The 16,476-nt window shown below is 42.7% G+C and overlaps 1 protein-coding gene and 1 non-coding gene across 2 annotated transcripts in view; both read left to right on the forward strand.

The window, feature by feature from the left end:
* Positions 1-16,476, forward strand: part of LOC116516362 (zinc metalloproteinase-disintegrin-like MTP9) — a 34,489-nt gene that overhangs the window by 16,563 nt on the left and 1,450 nt on the right. The window contains exons 14-16 of the mRNA XM_032228790.1: positions 379-468; positions 1,781-1,976; positions 16,297-16,399. Coding sequence (XP_032084681.1) covers positions 379-468; positions 1,781-1,976; positions 16,297-16,399 — 389 coding nt within the window. The remainder of the gene's footprint in view (positions 1-378; positions 469-1,780; positions 1,977-16,296; positions 16,400-16,476) is intronic.
* Positions 2,819-2,889, forward strand: TRNAG-GCC. The gene has a single exon. It is a non-coding gene; the product is annotated as a tRNA-Gly (tRNA).

Here is a 16,476-nt window from a genome sequence, read left to right on the forward strand (position 1 = left end):
TAAGATTTGGGGGGGGGGGGAGGTTTTAGAAATATACTTTCAGTATTTAAAGATTCTGCTACTGTAATCTTACAGTAAAGGTAGTGTTAATATTCATGGTTGGTGCTTCTTCTCTGGACTACCTGAAGGCTGGCATGAAGATTACAAAATCCCTCATGAATAGGAAATAGGAAATATCAGATAAGTCTTTTTCATGTAGATATGCCATCATCGGTTTGCAATAATAGACCATTTGTGCATTTGCTAGCTTGAACCTATAAGAAGAAGCCGATCGCAGAAATATCTTTTTCCTTGGCAGTTTCCCTCTTCAAAATAGACCAATTAAAAAAGACCAGGCCAAACAGTCTATGACATCATTTGATATGGTTTGGTTTTCAGAATTGTCGAAGTACCTGCTGCGATGCTGCAACTTGTAAGCTGAAACCTGGGGCACAGTGTGAAGTTGGAGAGTGTTGTGAACAATGCAGAGTAAGATTTCTTTATTTTTAACACCAGAGAGATTCTCTTGGCTATTTACTATGATCAAAACGTTTTACCTATTCCTTTCTCCTCTTCCAGCTTATTTCATCCTTATGAACATATCCATAAGGAGGATAATTTAACAAAATTTCATCCATGTCTCAAAAATGCACTCTTTGTGCATGTTAAACCATGTCTTTGAAAATAATACATTTGTTCTTTGATTGAGTTTGCATGCAAATCCAATTTAAATAAGGGTAGGCAGATGCCCTAGATGCCCTAACTTAGTTCCTGACTATCTGGAAGGTTCTAAGGGGTCTCTGGTAATGCTGTGACATTTTCTCTTTGAGACTTTGTGGATGGGAATTGTTCCCCACCCCCGAGTTCTCTACCTGTTCTCTAAAGCTCTAAATTCAGTTATTTTGGTGGCATGTTCTGGAGGTGCTGCAGGACCATGAAGAGAGAGGTGCACGTTCCTTCTATATGGGATCCAAGTTGACTCTGCAATGAAGCTTCTGAGCAGAAGAGCCCAAACCATTTTGTTCTTTCCATATTTTCATCACAAGCCTAGATTCACAGCAAAAGAAAGCAGCCACATTTTTTTCCCAGCACATGTCAGAAGATTCTATGGATGTTTTTTTTTTTTTTACAATACAGTACAATAGCAGAGTTGGAAGGGACCTTGGAGGTCTTTTAGTCCAACCCCCTGCCTAGGCAGAAAACCCTACAACATCTCAGACAAATAGCTATCCAACATCTTCTTAAAGACTTCCAGTGTTGGGGCATTCACAACTTCTGGAGGCAAGCTGTTGCTCTGATTAATTGTTCTAACTGTCAGGAAATTTCTCCTCAGTTCTAAGTTGCTTCTCTCCTTGATTAGTTTCCACCCATTGCTTCTTGTTCTACCCTCAGCTCCCTTGGAAAATACTTTGACTCCCTCTTCTTTGTGGCAATCCCTGAGATATTGGAACACTGCTATCATTTTTTTCCATCTAAGGAAATAAAAATATATCATGAGAAGTTCAGCAATTAGCATTTGGCTGCTTTTTCATGGCATTCCTATTGATTTTCACTTTATGGACAGCCAATGTAGAATTTTTGTTTCAGGAATTGAGCTTTTCATGGCAACCATTTTCTCATAACAAATAAGACAGAGTAGTACGTCTAGGCACTACCCAAAATTGTAACAGAGCAAGGATGCCTTGCTTGGTAATCCTCAAGACAGCTGAAGAGGAGGTTATGAAATGTGTTGTTAATCATGGTTTGGCTCTTTGATCCCTAAAGACTCAAAGCTGGGAGTATTTTTCATTCTCAACCACAGTTTAAGCGAGCAAGAACAGTGTGCCGGGCAGCAAGGGATGACTGTGACTTTCCTGAACTCTGCACTGGCCGATCTGCTGAGTGTCCTACAGATCGCTTCCAAAGGAATGGACAACCATGCCAAAACAACTTGGGTTACTGCTACAATGGGAAATGTCCCATCATGACAAATCAATGTATTGATGTTGTGGGGCCAGGTAAGTCAACCTGAGGATTTCAGAATGGTGGTATTATAAAAGACTGAGAGTCACTGCATTATTGAAAGATTTTCTCCTTTGTATCCATAGTAAATTGTCATTATCTTTCTGTTCTATAACAGCATTAGAAGAAGCCTTGTTGGTCTTCTAGTTCAATTCTCTGCTCAAGCAGGAAACTGTATACCATTTCCCATCTTTAAAAATTTCCAGTATTGGAGCACCTACAACTTCTGAGGGTTTTGTACAGATGGAATAATTTTTCAAGACAAAAGTTCTTTCTTTGGAGGCTTTAGAGCCCAGCTCTCCAAATCTTTTGGTTTAAAGCTCCAGTCATCCCTAGAGGACATGACCAATGGTCCAAGATGATGGCAGTTGTAGTCAAGAAATCTGGAAAGACTGACTTTGGGGAAAGGATCTTTTGTGGGTTATGGAAACATTCCCAAATTGGACAAAGATATGAGCCAATCTCAATGAGAGATAAAGTAAATTGATTATGGGACTGTGTGCTAAGAATATTCAAACCCCAGGATCAAAATTTTCTTTACATTTGGTACAATCATTTAAGAAACAGATCTTGGGGGATGTGATTCTTGTCACTCATCACTCCTGACTTTCAGACTATTCACAATTTTTTCAGCATGGTTTTATGTTGAAAAAGGAAACTGGAAATAAGTTTCCTTTTTCATATAAGGTAGATAGTTTTCAGTAAGCATGGAGATTTATCTTGGCCATAGATCAGTAGTGCAGTGAGGCTTTGCATATAGAAAGCCCAAATACAAGTTTTGGGGACATTAATATAGTCAGAATTAACAGAATAACTGAGTTACCACTATACCACCAACGCATTGGTGGTTCAGTGGTAGAATTCTCGCCTGCCACGCGGGAGGCCCGGGTTCGTTTCCCGGCCAATGCACCAAGAAATGTAATGGCAAAATCAGGGTCTGCCTTTCTACTTACGTAAGAATAGGAGACGACACCTTTTCCAGAGAAGAAAGGTTTATTATTATTGAATGCATTCAAGAGACAAGTAGATTTCCACCTAACTGATCTGACTTAGGTACATTTTGACAGAGGTTTTATACCTTTGAAATGGTTATTACAAATCATATAGACGTCATATAGGCGTGCACTAGTCCAGGTCATAACTTCTCACCTAAGTCAGCACAAGGTTATTTTGGGTAAATTACAAATATTTAAGGAAAATTACAATACATGATTCCCAAACCACAATAGGGAAGTAAAGTGAAACTAAAAGAGAAGTGAATCTTGGTTACTCATGCAGAAAAAGGAAAAGTCAGAACGCCACTCAGATATATTGCTAAAAATATGGTTAACCTATAGCTTGTTTACAAGTTGAACTTTGATTATCCTAAACTGCGCTCTATGACTAAGATAATGTGGTTAAACTGCCCACCCAGTTGTCCTACTTGCGAAAAAACTAGCTTCCTGTGTTTCAAGCAGAAAGAAATATGTTCCTTATGTCTGTTCTTTAGGTGAAAGAGCATAAGCAGAGTTTTTAATTTTGAAGTTTTGAGTTAGAAGAAGACAATTAGCCTGATTAAGTATTGAGGGGTTCAATGGTGGACCCCATGCTGTTTCATTCCCCCCTGTTGAAACTTCACCCAATCCTAAGATTATTGTGGAGTTTCATAAGTATCAGGCTCCCTATTGCCTATGAGCCCCACATACTCATGTTCCTCTCCTGTGTGTCCCATAAGTGTCAGGACCTTGGCAGTGGCCCGTTTTTCCACCAGGAGAGATAAAGAACTGCTGATAGCACGGACAAAAAGTGGCATAATGCAGGGAATGATTATACATCCTGCTGCAATCAGGCCAATAAAAGTAATGATAGCCTGCCATCCGGGCAATTTTGACAACCAAGAGCTAAAATATGAGGCGAGATTCAATCCTTTCCATTCTTGTCCTGGGAAATGAGTGAGTTGTCTCATTTCCGTGGTAAGCTGTTTAATGACACTCCCAGTTTCATCAATTTGAAGGCAACAATTTGATAAGTTGAACTTCCCACATACTCCTCCTTCTCTTGCGAGGAGGTAATCGAGAGCCAATCGATTTTGGTATACTGCAGTACGAAGTTTGTCCGTGGCAGTGGAGAGAATATTCAAGGATTTGTCAATTCTCTCCCCAGCCAGGTCCAACACTGCCTGTAATCGCATGATTCTGTTTATCATGTAAATCGGGGTGCGGTAACCCCACGACCCATCTTCAGCCCATGTGGCCCTTCCATACGTGCATACAATTCTCTCTGAACTCCATGTATCTGATTTCTCATATTCAGTAAGTTCCTTGCAAGGAAAGTTAGAGAAGGCTGTGTTCACTTCTCTTTTCTGACAAATGGGACCGACTGAGTCATACACTGGAATTCCCAGCACCTGTCGTGATTGGATGGGTAATAAAAAGAAAGAAGGTTTTATCCACCCAAGAACACAGGAGCCCGCCCAGTCTGCAGGAAGAATTTCATAGGCAAGTGTGCCACAAATCCAATACATGTTCTCAGGGGCTTCCCATGGGCCAGATGAATACTGTGGCTCTTTTAGGTATGGTAAGAGTGAGAGATCAAACTTGGGGGGTTGAGAGAGATTAGATGGTGATGACCACTTGGTATAAGTATCATCCCATTCCCCTAAACAAATTAGATGACCCACAGGATATGATCCATTTCGAGAGAAACAGCTGTGGCCCACCAAATTTGTAGTTAGGGTCCAAACAATACCCGTATGCTGTGTTCGTTGAGTGAGGTTGCCTTTGAGGGTCATATTGTTATATACCTCTGGGGTTGCTTCGAGGGCTTCCCATGGCCATTTTTCTCCCATGTTAGTTCCTCCACAAACAAAGCAATTTTTAACAGTTAAGGCTTTTGCTACTTCTTCAGCCATTTCTACAAACAAATTCACAGCCTTAGGGCTAAGAGGAAGGGGTTCCTCTAACTTTCGAAGGTTATCATATACAGACCATCCTAATGACTTTTCCTCCCCTTCCTTCAAAGTTTCCACCCTTATTGTAATGTATGCCAGTGGGTCAGCCCCATTTCCATCAATGCCTATCCCATAACTTTCTTCCTCTGGGTGATCGCGGGACACTTCAAAAGCGACTGAGTTTGAATTTTGGAGGCGGCGAAAATTGGAAATATAGGGACATCCTAGATGAGGAGAAGTAGGATAACCTCCTCCAGTATGTTGACAGACACAATCCCATCCTCTGCACGGGTTTCTTTTGTCCATGCGATCTGCACAAGGAGAATACAAATCCCGACTTGGATTCTGACATCCTTGGCAGTAGACATGGGATCGGGGACAGAGATACTTATGATTGTGGTAATAAGTTTGTCTCCATCCATGACTTCCACAGCTTCTGTAAGCCACCCTATCCATTGCAGCACATACACCAAATGCTACGGTGATGGGCTTCTGTCCTTGTTTTAAAGCAGTAACTGTGGTGAGGTGGTAAAGCTGAGATTCCTTGGGGTTGTCAAGTAGGGCCAGGCCGGCCCATACACTGACTTTTATGCGAACTGGAGTGGTTGGTTGATAACAAACAAGCTGGTTTTTCTGAATGCAATAGTTATACATGGTACCGTTAGATACACATGTCTTTTTCTGAGGGGTGCAGCCCACTGGGGCCTGAGTGTGGTAGATCATTGTAACAATGGTACGAGGCCCCACCTTAGCTTTGGTAAGACATGGGCCACACTCATCCAGCCCTGGTGTTGCAGGCAGATAACATACCACCCCTTCAGATCCCTCACATTGGCTATAGAGACGGGGTTGCTTCCTTCCAAAAGTACAATTCGGAAGATTGAAGTTCTGACAGGATTTAGGTTTGCCCATTTTGAACTTTAAAGTATTTCCTCTTGTTCCCATTAGGCATGCAGTGCATTCCAATGAGGCAGGGGTTATAGGCCCCTTCCCATCTAATCCATCCTTCCCACCTTTGGGAAGAATGGGTGTGGGATGGAGGTTCCTACCTGGTTGCAAGAGCGGCTCCAGAACCACCATCCCTTTTCCTTCTGCATTCAATGTGACTGTTGCCGTTCTGCTTATGATCTTACCAAGTGTCACAGCTCGGCACTGGTATGATTCCGAGTAATTAGAATGAGTGATCCAGACCTTCAAGTAACTAGATTTCTCATCATAATTACGTATTACGCCTAGGTGCCGAGTCTCGCTCAGTACCTGAGGTTTCATACTTGACAGATTCTCTTCATCTGACCACCATTGCAGCAACCACACATTTCTCACATTACCCATGATTTGACAATATATCCTCACCATGATCAGAAGCTGATCATTTGTTATGTCATATTTCATGTCCAAACTAAAATCAAGGGGTGTCCGCTTACCCCGAGTCCTTGTCCTTTCCGGATAGGGTTCTGGGTATGGTCTCTGAATGGGCCTCAAAGTATGGCACATTATGGTTGAATTATAATATTCACTTGGTGCCCAAGTAACATTGGGGTCCAATCTACATTGCCAATAGTTCCTGGATCCCTCGGAACAGGGGGATAACCCTTCCTCTGGATGGCAATCTACTACCCAGCGTTTTACATAGGCAAAACCGAGTCCCTGTGTGCTCGGGACCTTATAGAAGCAATGCCTACAAGGAGGAAAAGGCCCTGGTCCCATTTCTTCTAGCAGTGGTTCAGAAGTTACCTTTACAGGGGAGTCATTCGTCACTATGAGGGCCCTGACATCTGGTGTTTGTTGGGTGCCCTTTTTCCCATCCCTCACATGTGGTGGCTGCGAGGTACTCCCACTAATCACATTCCCCCCTTCAGGAAATGGGTCCTCATAATCAGGGGGAACCTCCCATATCTGCACTGGCGGCGCCCCTCGGGCGATCTTATTTGTCATGGTGGCATAGAAATAGAGAAAGTTAAGGAGAACAGAAACAGATAAGAGAAAAATCACGACTAAGATCGCTGGGATCAGACCATTCCTAATGCACGCAGTCTGGCGCAGACGGTGGTTGGAATCCATTGCCGGTCTTCCGCGTTGGACGGGGACGAAGGTTCCACGGGAGACGCGATGCGTTGCCTGTGCGATGGGTGTCGGCGGCACCTGGAGCGACACCTGCAGAGGGGTCTTCACCACCTGGCCGTAGAGCGATTGCTTCCCGTGAATCAGCAGGCGAGGTGGCGTCCTTCCTTCGTCTTCTCCTTTTGGCAGGGTGTAGAGGCTGGACAGAGTCCTTGGAAACAGTCTCACACGGGGTTGCAGCCAATTTCAGGCATGTCCAATGGATCCAAGGCTTAATTTCAGCTACCTTAACAGCAAGGGGAGAACAAATAACAACAGTATATGGCCCACACCATTTGGGTTCCAAAGGCACCTTTTTCCAGTCCTTTACCCAGACCTCCTGTCCTGGGTGGAAATTATGTACTGGAGTTACAATCACATGAGGACGACATGACAGCACATATTTTTGTAATTGATGGACAACAGTATTCAAGGCTTGCAACTGTTTGATTTTTACTGTGTCTGCCACTTGAGGAGTGGGCAACACCTGTGGACCAACCAAATTAGGAACCCTTCCATACATTAACTCATATGGTGAGACACCCAGCCCCCCTGTGGGTGCGCACCTCACGGCCAGCAACGCCATGCTGAGGGCATCTGGCCATTTCAGATGAGTTTCCTGACAAATTTTAGCCAATTTATTCTTTATAGTTCTATTAACTCTCTCAACGACGCCCGCCGATTGAGCGTGGAAAGAACAGTGTAACTTCCAGGTAATCCCCAATACCTGGGCAACCTTCTGAGTGGCTGCATGAATGAACTCAGGCCCATTATCTGAAGAGATACGTGAGGGCAACCCATATCGTGGAATAACTACATTTAACAGAGTTCGGGTTACCTCCAAAGCTTTTTTCGTTCTAGTGGGAACACATTCAGGCCACCCTGTGTATGTGCAAACAACAACTAACATAGCAGTGTATGATCCCACTTTCGGCATGTCCGTAAAGTCGATCATTAAATAATCAAAAGGATAAGCCCCCCTAGGTTGGTGCCCAGGGGGAAGACTTGGGCCCTGACGTGGGTTATTAGCAGCACACACCTGACATCGAGAACAAACAGCAGCTGCTAGACTAGACAAATTGTTAATATAGACTTCCCTTGTTAAAGCCTTTCTCAAAGCTGTCTTTCCTAAATGTAAATGCCTATGTAGGGAAGAAACAACTTCCCATGCTAACTGCTGAGGTACAAACACCCGGTTGTCCGGCAGAGTCCACCACCCATTTACTAGTTCTGCTACTATAGCTTCAGCTTGCTGGACTTCCGAGTGGCTATATGAGGGGGGTTCATCCTCTTGGTTCGGGATCCACAAAGTAAGGCAGTTAGCTTGCAGGGAGAATGGATCCAAAGCTGCTGCCCTTGCCACCTGATCAGCTTTGTGGTTTCCTCTTTCAGCTGTTGAAATCCCCTTCTGATGACCTCGTACATGCATAATGGCAACTTGTTTGGGGGCCCACACACTGTCCAATAGACGCAAAATTTGGGGTCCATATTTAATGTCCTTTCCTCCTGCTGTAATAAGACCTCTTTCTTTGTACAAAGCTCCATGCACTTGAACTGTAAGAAAGGCATATTTGGAGTCTGTATAAGTGTTGACACGTAGACCTTTTGCTAATTCCAATACCCTAGTGAGTGCATGTAATTCTGCCAACTGGGCACTAGTTCCTGCAGGTAAGGGCTTGGCTTCCCATACATCATCAAGAGTAACTATGGCATAAGCTGCTTTCCTTACACCTTCATGGATAAAACTGGTTCCATCGGTAAAAAGAGTTGCATCCGGGTCGGAAAAGGGTTCATCTTTCAAATCTGGGCGACTTGCATAGGTTTCCTCAATAGTTTGCAAACAATCATGAGAGATCTCAGAGTCTGGTTCAGGCAACAGAGTGGCAGGATTCAAAGCATATGACTGAACAAGCTTGATGAGGGGGTTATGTGTAATAAGCCCCTGATACTTCAACATACGTGGATTGGTAAGCCACAAATGGCCCTTCTGATCCAGAACGGCCCGAAGAGCATGGGGGGTGTAGATATTCAACTGCTGTCCAAAAGTAAGTTTATTTGCTTCCTGAGTAAGTAAAGCCGTGCCTGCTACAGCCTTAAGACAAGAGGGCCACCCTTTTGCTACCTGATCCAATTGTTTTGACAAATATGCAACTGGTCGATACCACGTTCCCATCTTCTGAGTTAACACCCCCACAGCCATATTCTGTTTAGTGTCCACAAATAAATGAAAAGGTTTGTCTAAATTAGGCAGTCCCAGACTCGGGGCTTGAGTCAAAGCATGTTTTAAGTTCAAAAAACTTTTCTGTTCCTCTTTTTCCCACCGCAAAGGTTCCTTTTCATTCCCTTTTGTAGCTTCATAAAGTGGCTTTGCTAACAACGCGAAGTTAGGAATCCAAATGCGGCAAAATCCTGCTGCTCCTAAAAAGCCTCTCAATTCCTTCCTATTTCTTGGGGCTGGTAATTGACAAATGGCTTCCTTCCTTTCATGTCCCAAAGTTCTTTGCCCCTGCTGGATATCATATCCCAAATACCTAACATTCAATTGGACCAATTGTGCTTTGGCCCTAGAAGCTTTATAGCCTTTTTCTTGTAACAGAAGTAACAGGGCTGCTGTATTGGCATGACAATCCTCTTCTGTTTGCCCTGTCACCAAAAGATCATCCACATATTGCAACACAACATCAGGAGGGGGTAAATCTAGAATTTCCAAGTCCGTAGCTAACGCCGCGCTAAAATGCGTTGGGGAATTTTTATATCCCTGTGGAAGGCGTGTCCAAGTATACTGTTGTTTCCTTCCTGTTGTCGGATTTTCCCATTCAAAGGCAAACAAGTGCTGGCTTTTTTTATGAATGGGTATAGAGAAGAAGGCATCTTTTAAATCAATAACTGAAAACCATTTAGCTTCTGGTGGAATTAACCCAAGTAACACATAAGGATTTGGCAACGTGGGATAAATTGTGACTGTTGAACTGTTGACCCGACGAAGATCCTGAGCCATTCGATATTTCCCTTCCCCTTTTGGTATAGGCAGAATCGGTGAATTCCATGGGGAGTCAGTGGGCACTAGAATCTTATAAGTCAGATACAGTTGTATGACTTCCTGAATAGCCTGCACAATTTCTCTTGGGTACCCCCTCTGGCGGATGCATACAGGACGGCTCATTGGTAGTTCCTCAACAATGATAGGGGTGTGGTGAGCAGCAAAACCAGGGGGGTTATCTTCCGCCCACAGCCCAGGAACCCGGAACTCCCTCCATTTGTCTCCTGAGACTTCCTGCACTACCATGATTCTCCAAGCCTCTTCCTTAGGCATCTCTAAATTCACATTGCCATATTTCACTCCTACGGATCCCTTTTCATCAAAAAATATCTGTGCTCTAAGTTTGCAAAGTAAATCTCTACCCATGAGTGGAAGCGGACAGCTGGGCAGATAAACAAACTGGTGAGTCAACGTTTTTCCTCCCGTTGTGCATAATAGAGGCTCTAAAAGTGGCTGGGTTTGTGGTTTTCCTGTTGCCCCTTGAATGTTGATAGATTGAGAAGAAATATGTCCCAAGGGTTGGGTTAATACAGAGCGAGTCGCTCCTGTATCTACAAGGAAAGAAACTTCTTTGCCCCCCACATTCAGACAGACCATAGGTTCGGGGAGGCTAATCGAACCTACACTGCCCCGTCAATCCCACTCCTCAGTTTCTGCCAATCCAATCAAAGGAGTGTCGGGGGAAAATCCCTTGGCTTCTCTCTTTCGCAGGCCATCAAAGGGCTTCCTGAATGTTCCACGTCCCCTGAAGGTGTTGGGTCGGCTGAGGGAGAGATTTCTTGGCAAAGGGGAAGGATTTCTAGTTACCCTTGGCTGTTCAATCTCCCTTTTCCCAATTCCTTCTCTTCTGGGACAATCTCTTTTCCAGTGCCCATACCTGTGACATATGGCACACTGATTTTGACCCAAGGAGGGGATCATAGTCCTCTCCCTACTTCCTCTATTTCCCCCTGGCACAGTCATTAAAGCGGTGGCTAGCAATTCTGCTTTTTTCTTCATCTGCTTATCCTTTTTTCTCTCCTCCAATAAATCCCTGTTGACAAATGTCTTCCTGGCAACTTCCATGAGTTCACTAAGAGGTTTTCCCAATGCTCCTTCCAACTTTTGAAGCTTATGTCTTATGTCTGGAGCTGATTGTGAAATAAAAGCCATTGCTAGCATACGAGCATTTTCAGGAAGGGTGGGGTCAATAGGAGTATACATCTGATATGCCTCAACCAATCTAGAATAAAATGCCTCCGGACTTTCAGTAGCTTCTTGGGTTATCAAACTTGGTTTTGACATGTTTGTTGCGGGCTTTCCTGCTATGCGCACAGCTTTTACTACTAACTGTTGATAATTGAGCAACAAGTTTAATTGATGAGAATCGTAAGGACTCCAATTAGGATCCTTTGAGGGGAAACGCTGTTCAATAAAGTCTGCTAAAGTTGTACGTGCAGGGACATCTGGTTTTAAAATATTAGACACTGCATTCCTGATCTTTTCCCTTTCTTCAGCATTGAAAAGTGTTGCCATAAGTTGTTGTAAATCTAGCCAAGTTGGGTGATGAGCATCCACAATAGTTTTTACCAATTCTGCCACTTCGTTTGGTTTAGCACTATAAGGCCCATAGTGCATTTTCCAATTTAGCAAATCAGAGGTGGTAAAAGGAACATGCTGAAACAATGTCCCTGTTGAAACTTGGGAGGGGTCATCTGGGTTTACTAAGAATTGGTCGACTCGTCTGAGTGGTGCTGTAAAAACAGTCTCTGTCTTTGCTCTAGTTCTGGCTGACACTGGTTCCGCTTCTCCACCCACAGCTCCCAACAATTGGTCCATCTCTTCCTCCTTCTTTTCCCAAAACTCTGGTCCCATTGTGTCGGGTGAGCTTAGAGGGGCCTTTTCTTCTTTCTCTTTATATCTTATTTGTTCCATACTAGTAATTACAGCATCCAATCCCTGCTCGATTCCCTCAATAGGTAACAGACCTGTAGAATCCCCTGTGCTGGGGGCAGTTCTTCTGGAATATGTCAGTGACAAGGATTGCGGTGTGGCTGGCAAGCTGACCCCCCTAGGTGCCATGTAAGGAGGGGGCTGTGGCAATTCTTCTGGGGCACTAGCCAAGACTGGTGGTCTCTGCCTAGGACTTTTGGGGTCTGTAACTCTGACAGCCATAAGAATACATTGTTGTTTACATTTCTTTAACCAAGCTGGGGGTTGATTAACCAATTTTTTCCAAACATCTATATATGGAGCCTGAGTTAAACTCCCTAGCTTAGGATCAAACACCAACCTATGGACTTTTAAAACTATGTGGGGGTCAAAAGTACCTGTTTCAGGCCACCCAATGCCATATCTGGGCCATTCTAATTCACAAAACTTCCTAAGCTCATGTTTACTCCATTCAATTCCATAATCCTGACTCATAAATCCTTCTTTAAAATGATTTAACATAGAATTCAGCGGAGTCTGACTACTACTTCCTCCACCCATAATTTTCCCAAATACTGGATAACACAATCTTAACACTTTACCCTTTTAAACACATACATATATTCTGGACAGTCCAATTCCCAAAACCTTTATACCTAGCAAGGTGGATCAGACCTCACTCTCCGGTTTAAAAGAAAAACCGGGCCTTAAATAGAAAACCCACAATTACTTGCCTTTTATCTGTGGTTTTCCTCCTCCGGTGCTGGCCAGACTTTTTCTCCTTTCTCCTCTGGTTTTCTGAGGTTCTTGAGACCGCTAACCGCCGAGGCCAAGTGCTCCTCGCTGCCGGGAAATTCCCTCGGAACAAAAGGTCCGTTTGGCGCCAGAGAGGTTCCTGACCCGATGAGCCCCCAGCCCCCCGGGTTAGGTGTCCCAGAGGGTTCCCAAAAACCCTATCGTCTCCTGGCTGGCTCGCCAAGAAATGTAATGGCAAAATCAGGGTCTGCCTTTCTACTTACGTAAGAATAGGAGACGACACCTTTTCCAGAGAAGAAAGGTTTATTATTATTGAATGCATTCAAGAGACCAGTAGATTTCCACCTAACTGATCTGACTTAGGTATATTTTGACAGAGGTTTTATACCTTTGAAATGGTTATTACAAATCATATAGATGTCATATAGGCGTGCACTAGTCCAGGTCATAACTTCTCACCTAAGTCAGCACAAGGTTATTTCGGGTAAATTACAAATATTTAAGGAAAATTACAATACATGATTCCCAAACCACAATAGGGAAGTAAAGTGAAACTAAAAGAGAAGTGAATCTTGGTTACTCATGCAGAAAAAGGAAAAGTCAGAACGCCACTCAGATATATTGCTAAAAATATGGTTAACCTATAGCTTGTTTACAAGTTGAACTTTGATTATCCTAAACTGCGCTCTATGACTAAGATAATGTGGTTAAACTGCCCACCCAGTTGTCCTACTTGCGAAAAAACTAGCTTCCTGTGTTTCAAGCAGAAAGAAATATGTTCCTTATTTCTGTTCTTTAGGTGAAAGAGCATAAGCAGAGTTTTTAATTTTGAAGTTTTGAGTTAGAAGAAGATAAGTAGCCTGATTAATTATTGAGGGGTTCAATGGTGGACCCCATGCTGTTTCAGAAGGAGCCTTGGAGGTCTTCTAGCCCAACCCCTTGATCAAAAGGGAAACCATATAGTATTTCTCTTCTGCATAAGTTCCAGTGTTGAAGCCAGTGTCTGATCAGTTCTGGAGAACCAGTAGCAGAGATTTTGAGTAGTTCAGAGAACCAGTAAATATCACCACTGACTAGCCATGTATACTCTGCCTCCTGAGTCCCAGATGATCAGGAGGAAATGGAGATTTTGCAGTACCTTCCCCTGGAGTGGGGAGGGAATGGATATTTTACAGTATTCTTCCCCTGCCATGCCCGCCAAGCCATGCCCATGGGACCAGTAGTAAAAAATTCTGAATCCCACCACTGGTTGAAGCACCCACAACTACTGAAGGCAAGCCTTTCCACTGATTTATTTTATTTATTTTATTTATTTATTAATTTCTGCCAGGAAATTTCTCCTTATTTCTAGGATGGTTTGCTCCTTGATTAGTTTCCATTCATTGGTCTTGTTCTCCCTTTAGGTGTTTGGAAAATAGCTTGACTCCCTCATCTTTACAATAATATAATAGCAGAGTTGGAAGGGACCTTGGAGGTCTCCTAGTCCAACCCCCTGCTCAGGCAGGAAACCCTATACCATTTCAGACAAATAGCTATCCAACATCTTCTTAAAGACTTCCAGCGTTGGGGCATTCACAACTTCTGGAGGCAACTTCTGTTCCACTGATTAATTGTTCTAACTGTTAGGAAAATTCTCCTCAGTTCTATGTTGCCTCTGTCCTTGATTAGTTTCCATCATTGTTCTTGTTCTACTGTCCGGTGCCTTGGAAAATAGTTTGACTCCCTCTTCTTTGTGGCAACCCCTGAGATATTGGAACACTGCTATCATGTCTCCCCTAGTCCTTCTTTCTATTAAACTAGACATACCCAGTTCCTGCAACCGTTCTTCATATGTTTTAGTCTCCAGTCCCCTAATCATCTTTGTTGATCTTCTCTGCACTCTTTCTAGAGTCTCCACATCTTTTCTACATCGTGGAGGCCAAAACTGAATGCAGTATTCTAAGTGTGGCCTTTCCAAGGCCTTATAAAGTGGTATTAACACTTCACGTGATCTTGATTCTATCCCTCTCTTTATGCAGCCTAGAACTGTGTTGGCTTTTTTGTCAGCTGCTGCACACTGCTGGCTCCTATTTAAATCGTTGTCCATTAGGACTCCAAGATCCCTTTCACAATTACTACTGTTTAGCAAGGTACCACCTATGCTGTACCTGTTCATTTCATTTTTCTTGCCTAAATGTAGAACCTTACTCTTTTTACCATTGAATTTCATTTTATTAGATAAAATAAAATAAATAAATGCCAATGTTCAAGTTTGTCAAGATCCTTCTGTATCTTTAGCCTCTCTTCTGGATTGTTGGCTATTCCTGCCAGCTTGGTGTTATCTGCAAATTTGGTGAGTTCCCCATTTATTCCCTCATCCAAATCATTGATGAAGATGTTGAAGAGTACTGGGCCCAAAACAGAGCCTTGGGGTACTCCACTGCATACTTCCCTCTATTCCCTCAGTTTTTTGTGGCAGTCCCTCAAATATTAAATATACTAAATATACTTCCCTAAATATAGAACTTTTTTAAAAACTTTTTTCACCATTGATTTTATTTTGTTAGATATAGTGAAGTGTTGAGGTCTCTCGAGATCCTTCTGCATCTTAAGCCTATCAATGGCTATTTCTACCAGCTTGATGGTGTCTGTAAATTTGATGAGTTCCCTTCTATCCTCTTGTCTAAATTGTTTATGAAGGGTCTGATGGCATGTGATGGTGATTGAGAATCCAAATTGCAAATCAGCATATTGTTCCACTTTCATAATCAATCCATCCATTGGATTTATGGAAGATGTGATTTAAAAAATACATGGACACTTTTATTTCAATTGCTTTGAAAATGGAAATCTCAGTTCAAAAAAAGAAATTGCTATTTTGGTCAGTTAAATAGCATAAAATGATGTAACATTCCAGAGAGCGATAATAGTGCAATCTTTTGCAAGTAATCCAGCTATATTTAAAAATGCTTATATCCAGGAATTGACTGGCCTCAACCAAGAATGACACGTGATTATTCTTGCAAGCTGTGTTCTTTCTTCTTTCACTCCTATAGGCAAAATTTTGCTGTACTAAGGACTCTACTGTCTGCAGCTACAATACTGTTAGGAAGGAGCTATCTTCATCCTCTTTCTCTCACATGTAATATCTGGGGTGTCTGAATTGCCTCTTACTCATCTGGACTTCACCCCCTCCCACCCAGGAATCCCCCATCTAACTGCATTACTGCACAGGGATATTTCTACAACAGTGTTAAAGTTGGAAAATGGAGAATGAGCACACAGAGGAATGAAGCTGCATTCAGATTCCCCTCCAGCCATTGATTTTCTGCATGATGTTCTGCAAGTGGCATAAAAGTGGCTTCAGCTTTTGTGCCCATAAAATTCAATAAGGAAGTTTAATGTAGCACTGTATCAGCTAGAGAATGATTCAGGCATAATGAGGTTTAGATAAACAATGGGTTACAAAACAATAGATTACAAATAACCAAATATTAACTATAGTTTTTTAAACTCCTCTGAGATCTCCTAAGCCTTTGTTTATCCTGCTGGCATGTTACACTCTCAGGTATTTGTCTTGCTTTCTCCCTCCCTCTTGCAGATACAACAGTATCTCCAGATAAATGTTTTGAGAGTAACATGGATGCGAAAGATTATAGATCCTGCAGAATGGAAAATGGTATACACATTCCATGTGAACCACAGTAAGCAATATAAATTATTTCCTTCTATGACGATGATATAATATAAGGAAATAAAAACACATAAAGGTTAACCCGAG

This window comes from Thamnophis elegans, chromosome 13 (genome assembly GCF_009769535.1).
Source record: "Thamnophis elegans isolate rThaEle1 chromosome 13, rThaEle1.pri, whole genome shotgun sequence".
In the NCBI taxonomy this organism is placed as follows: domain Eukaryota; kingdom Metazoa; phylum Chordata; class Lepidosauria; order Squamata; family Colubridae; genus Thamnophis; species Thamnophis elegans.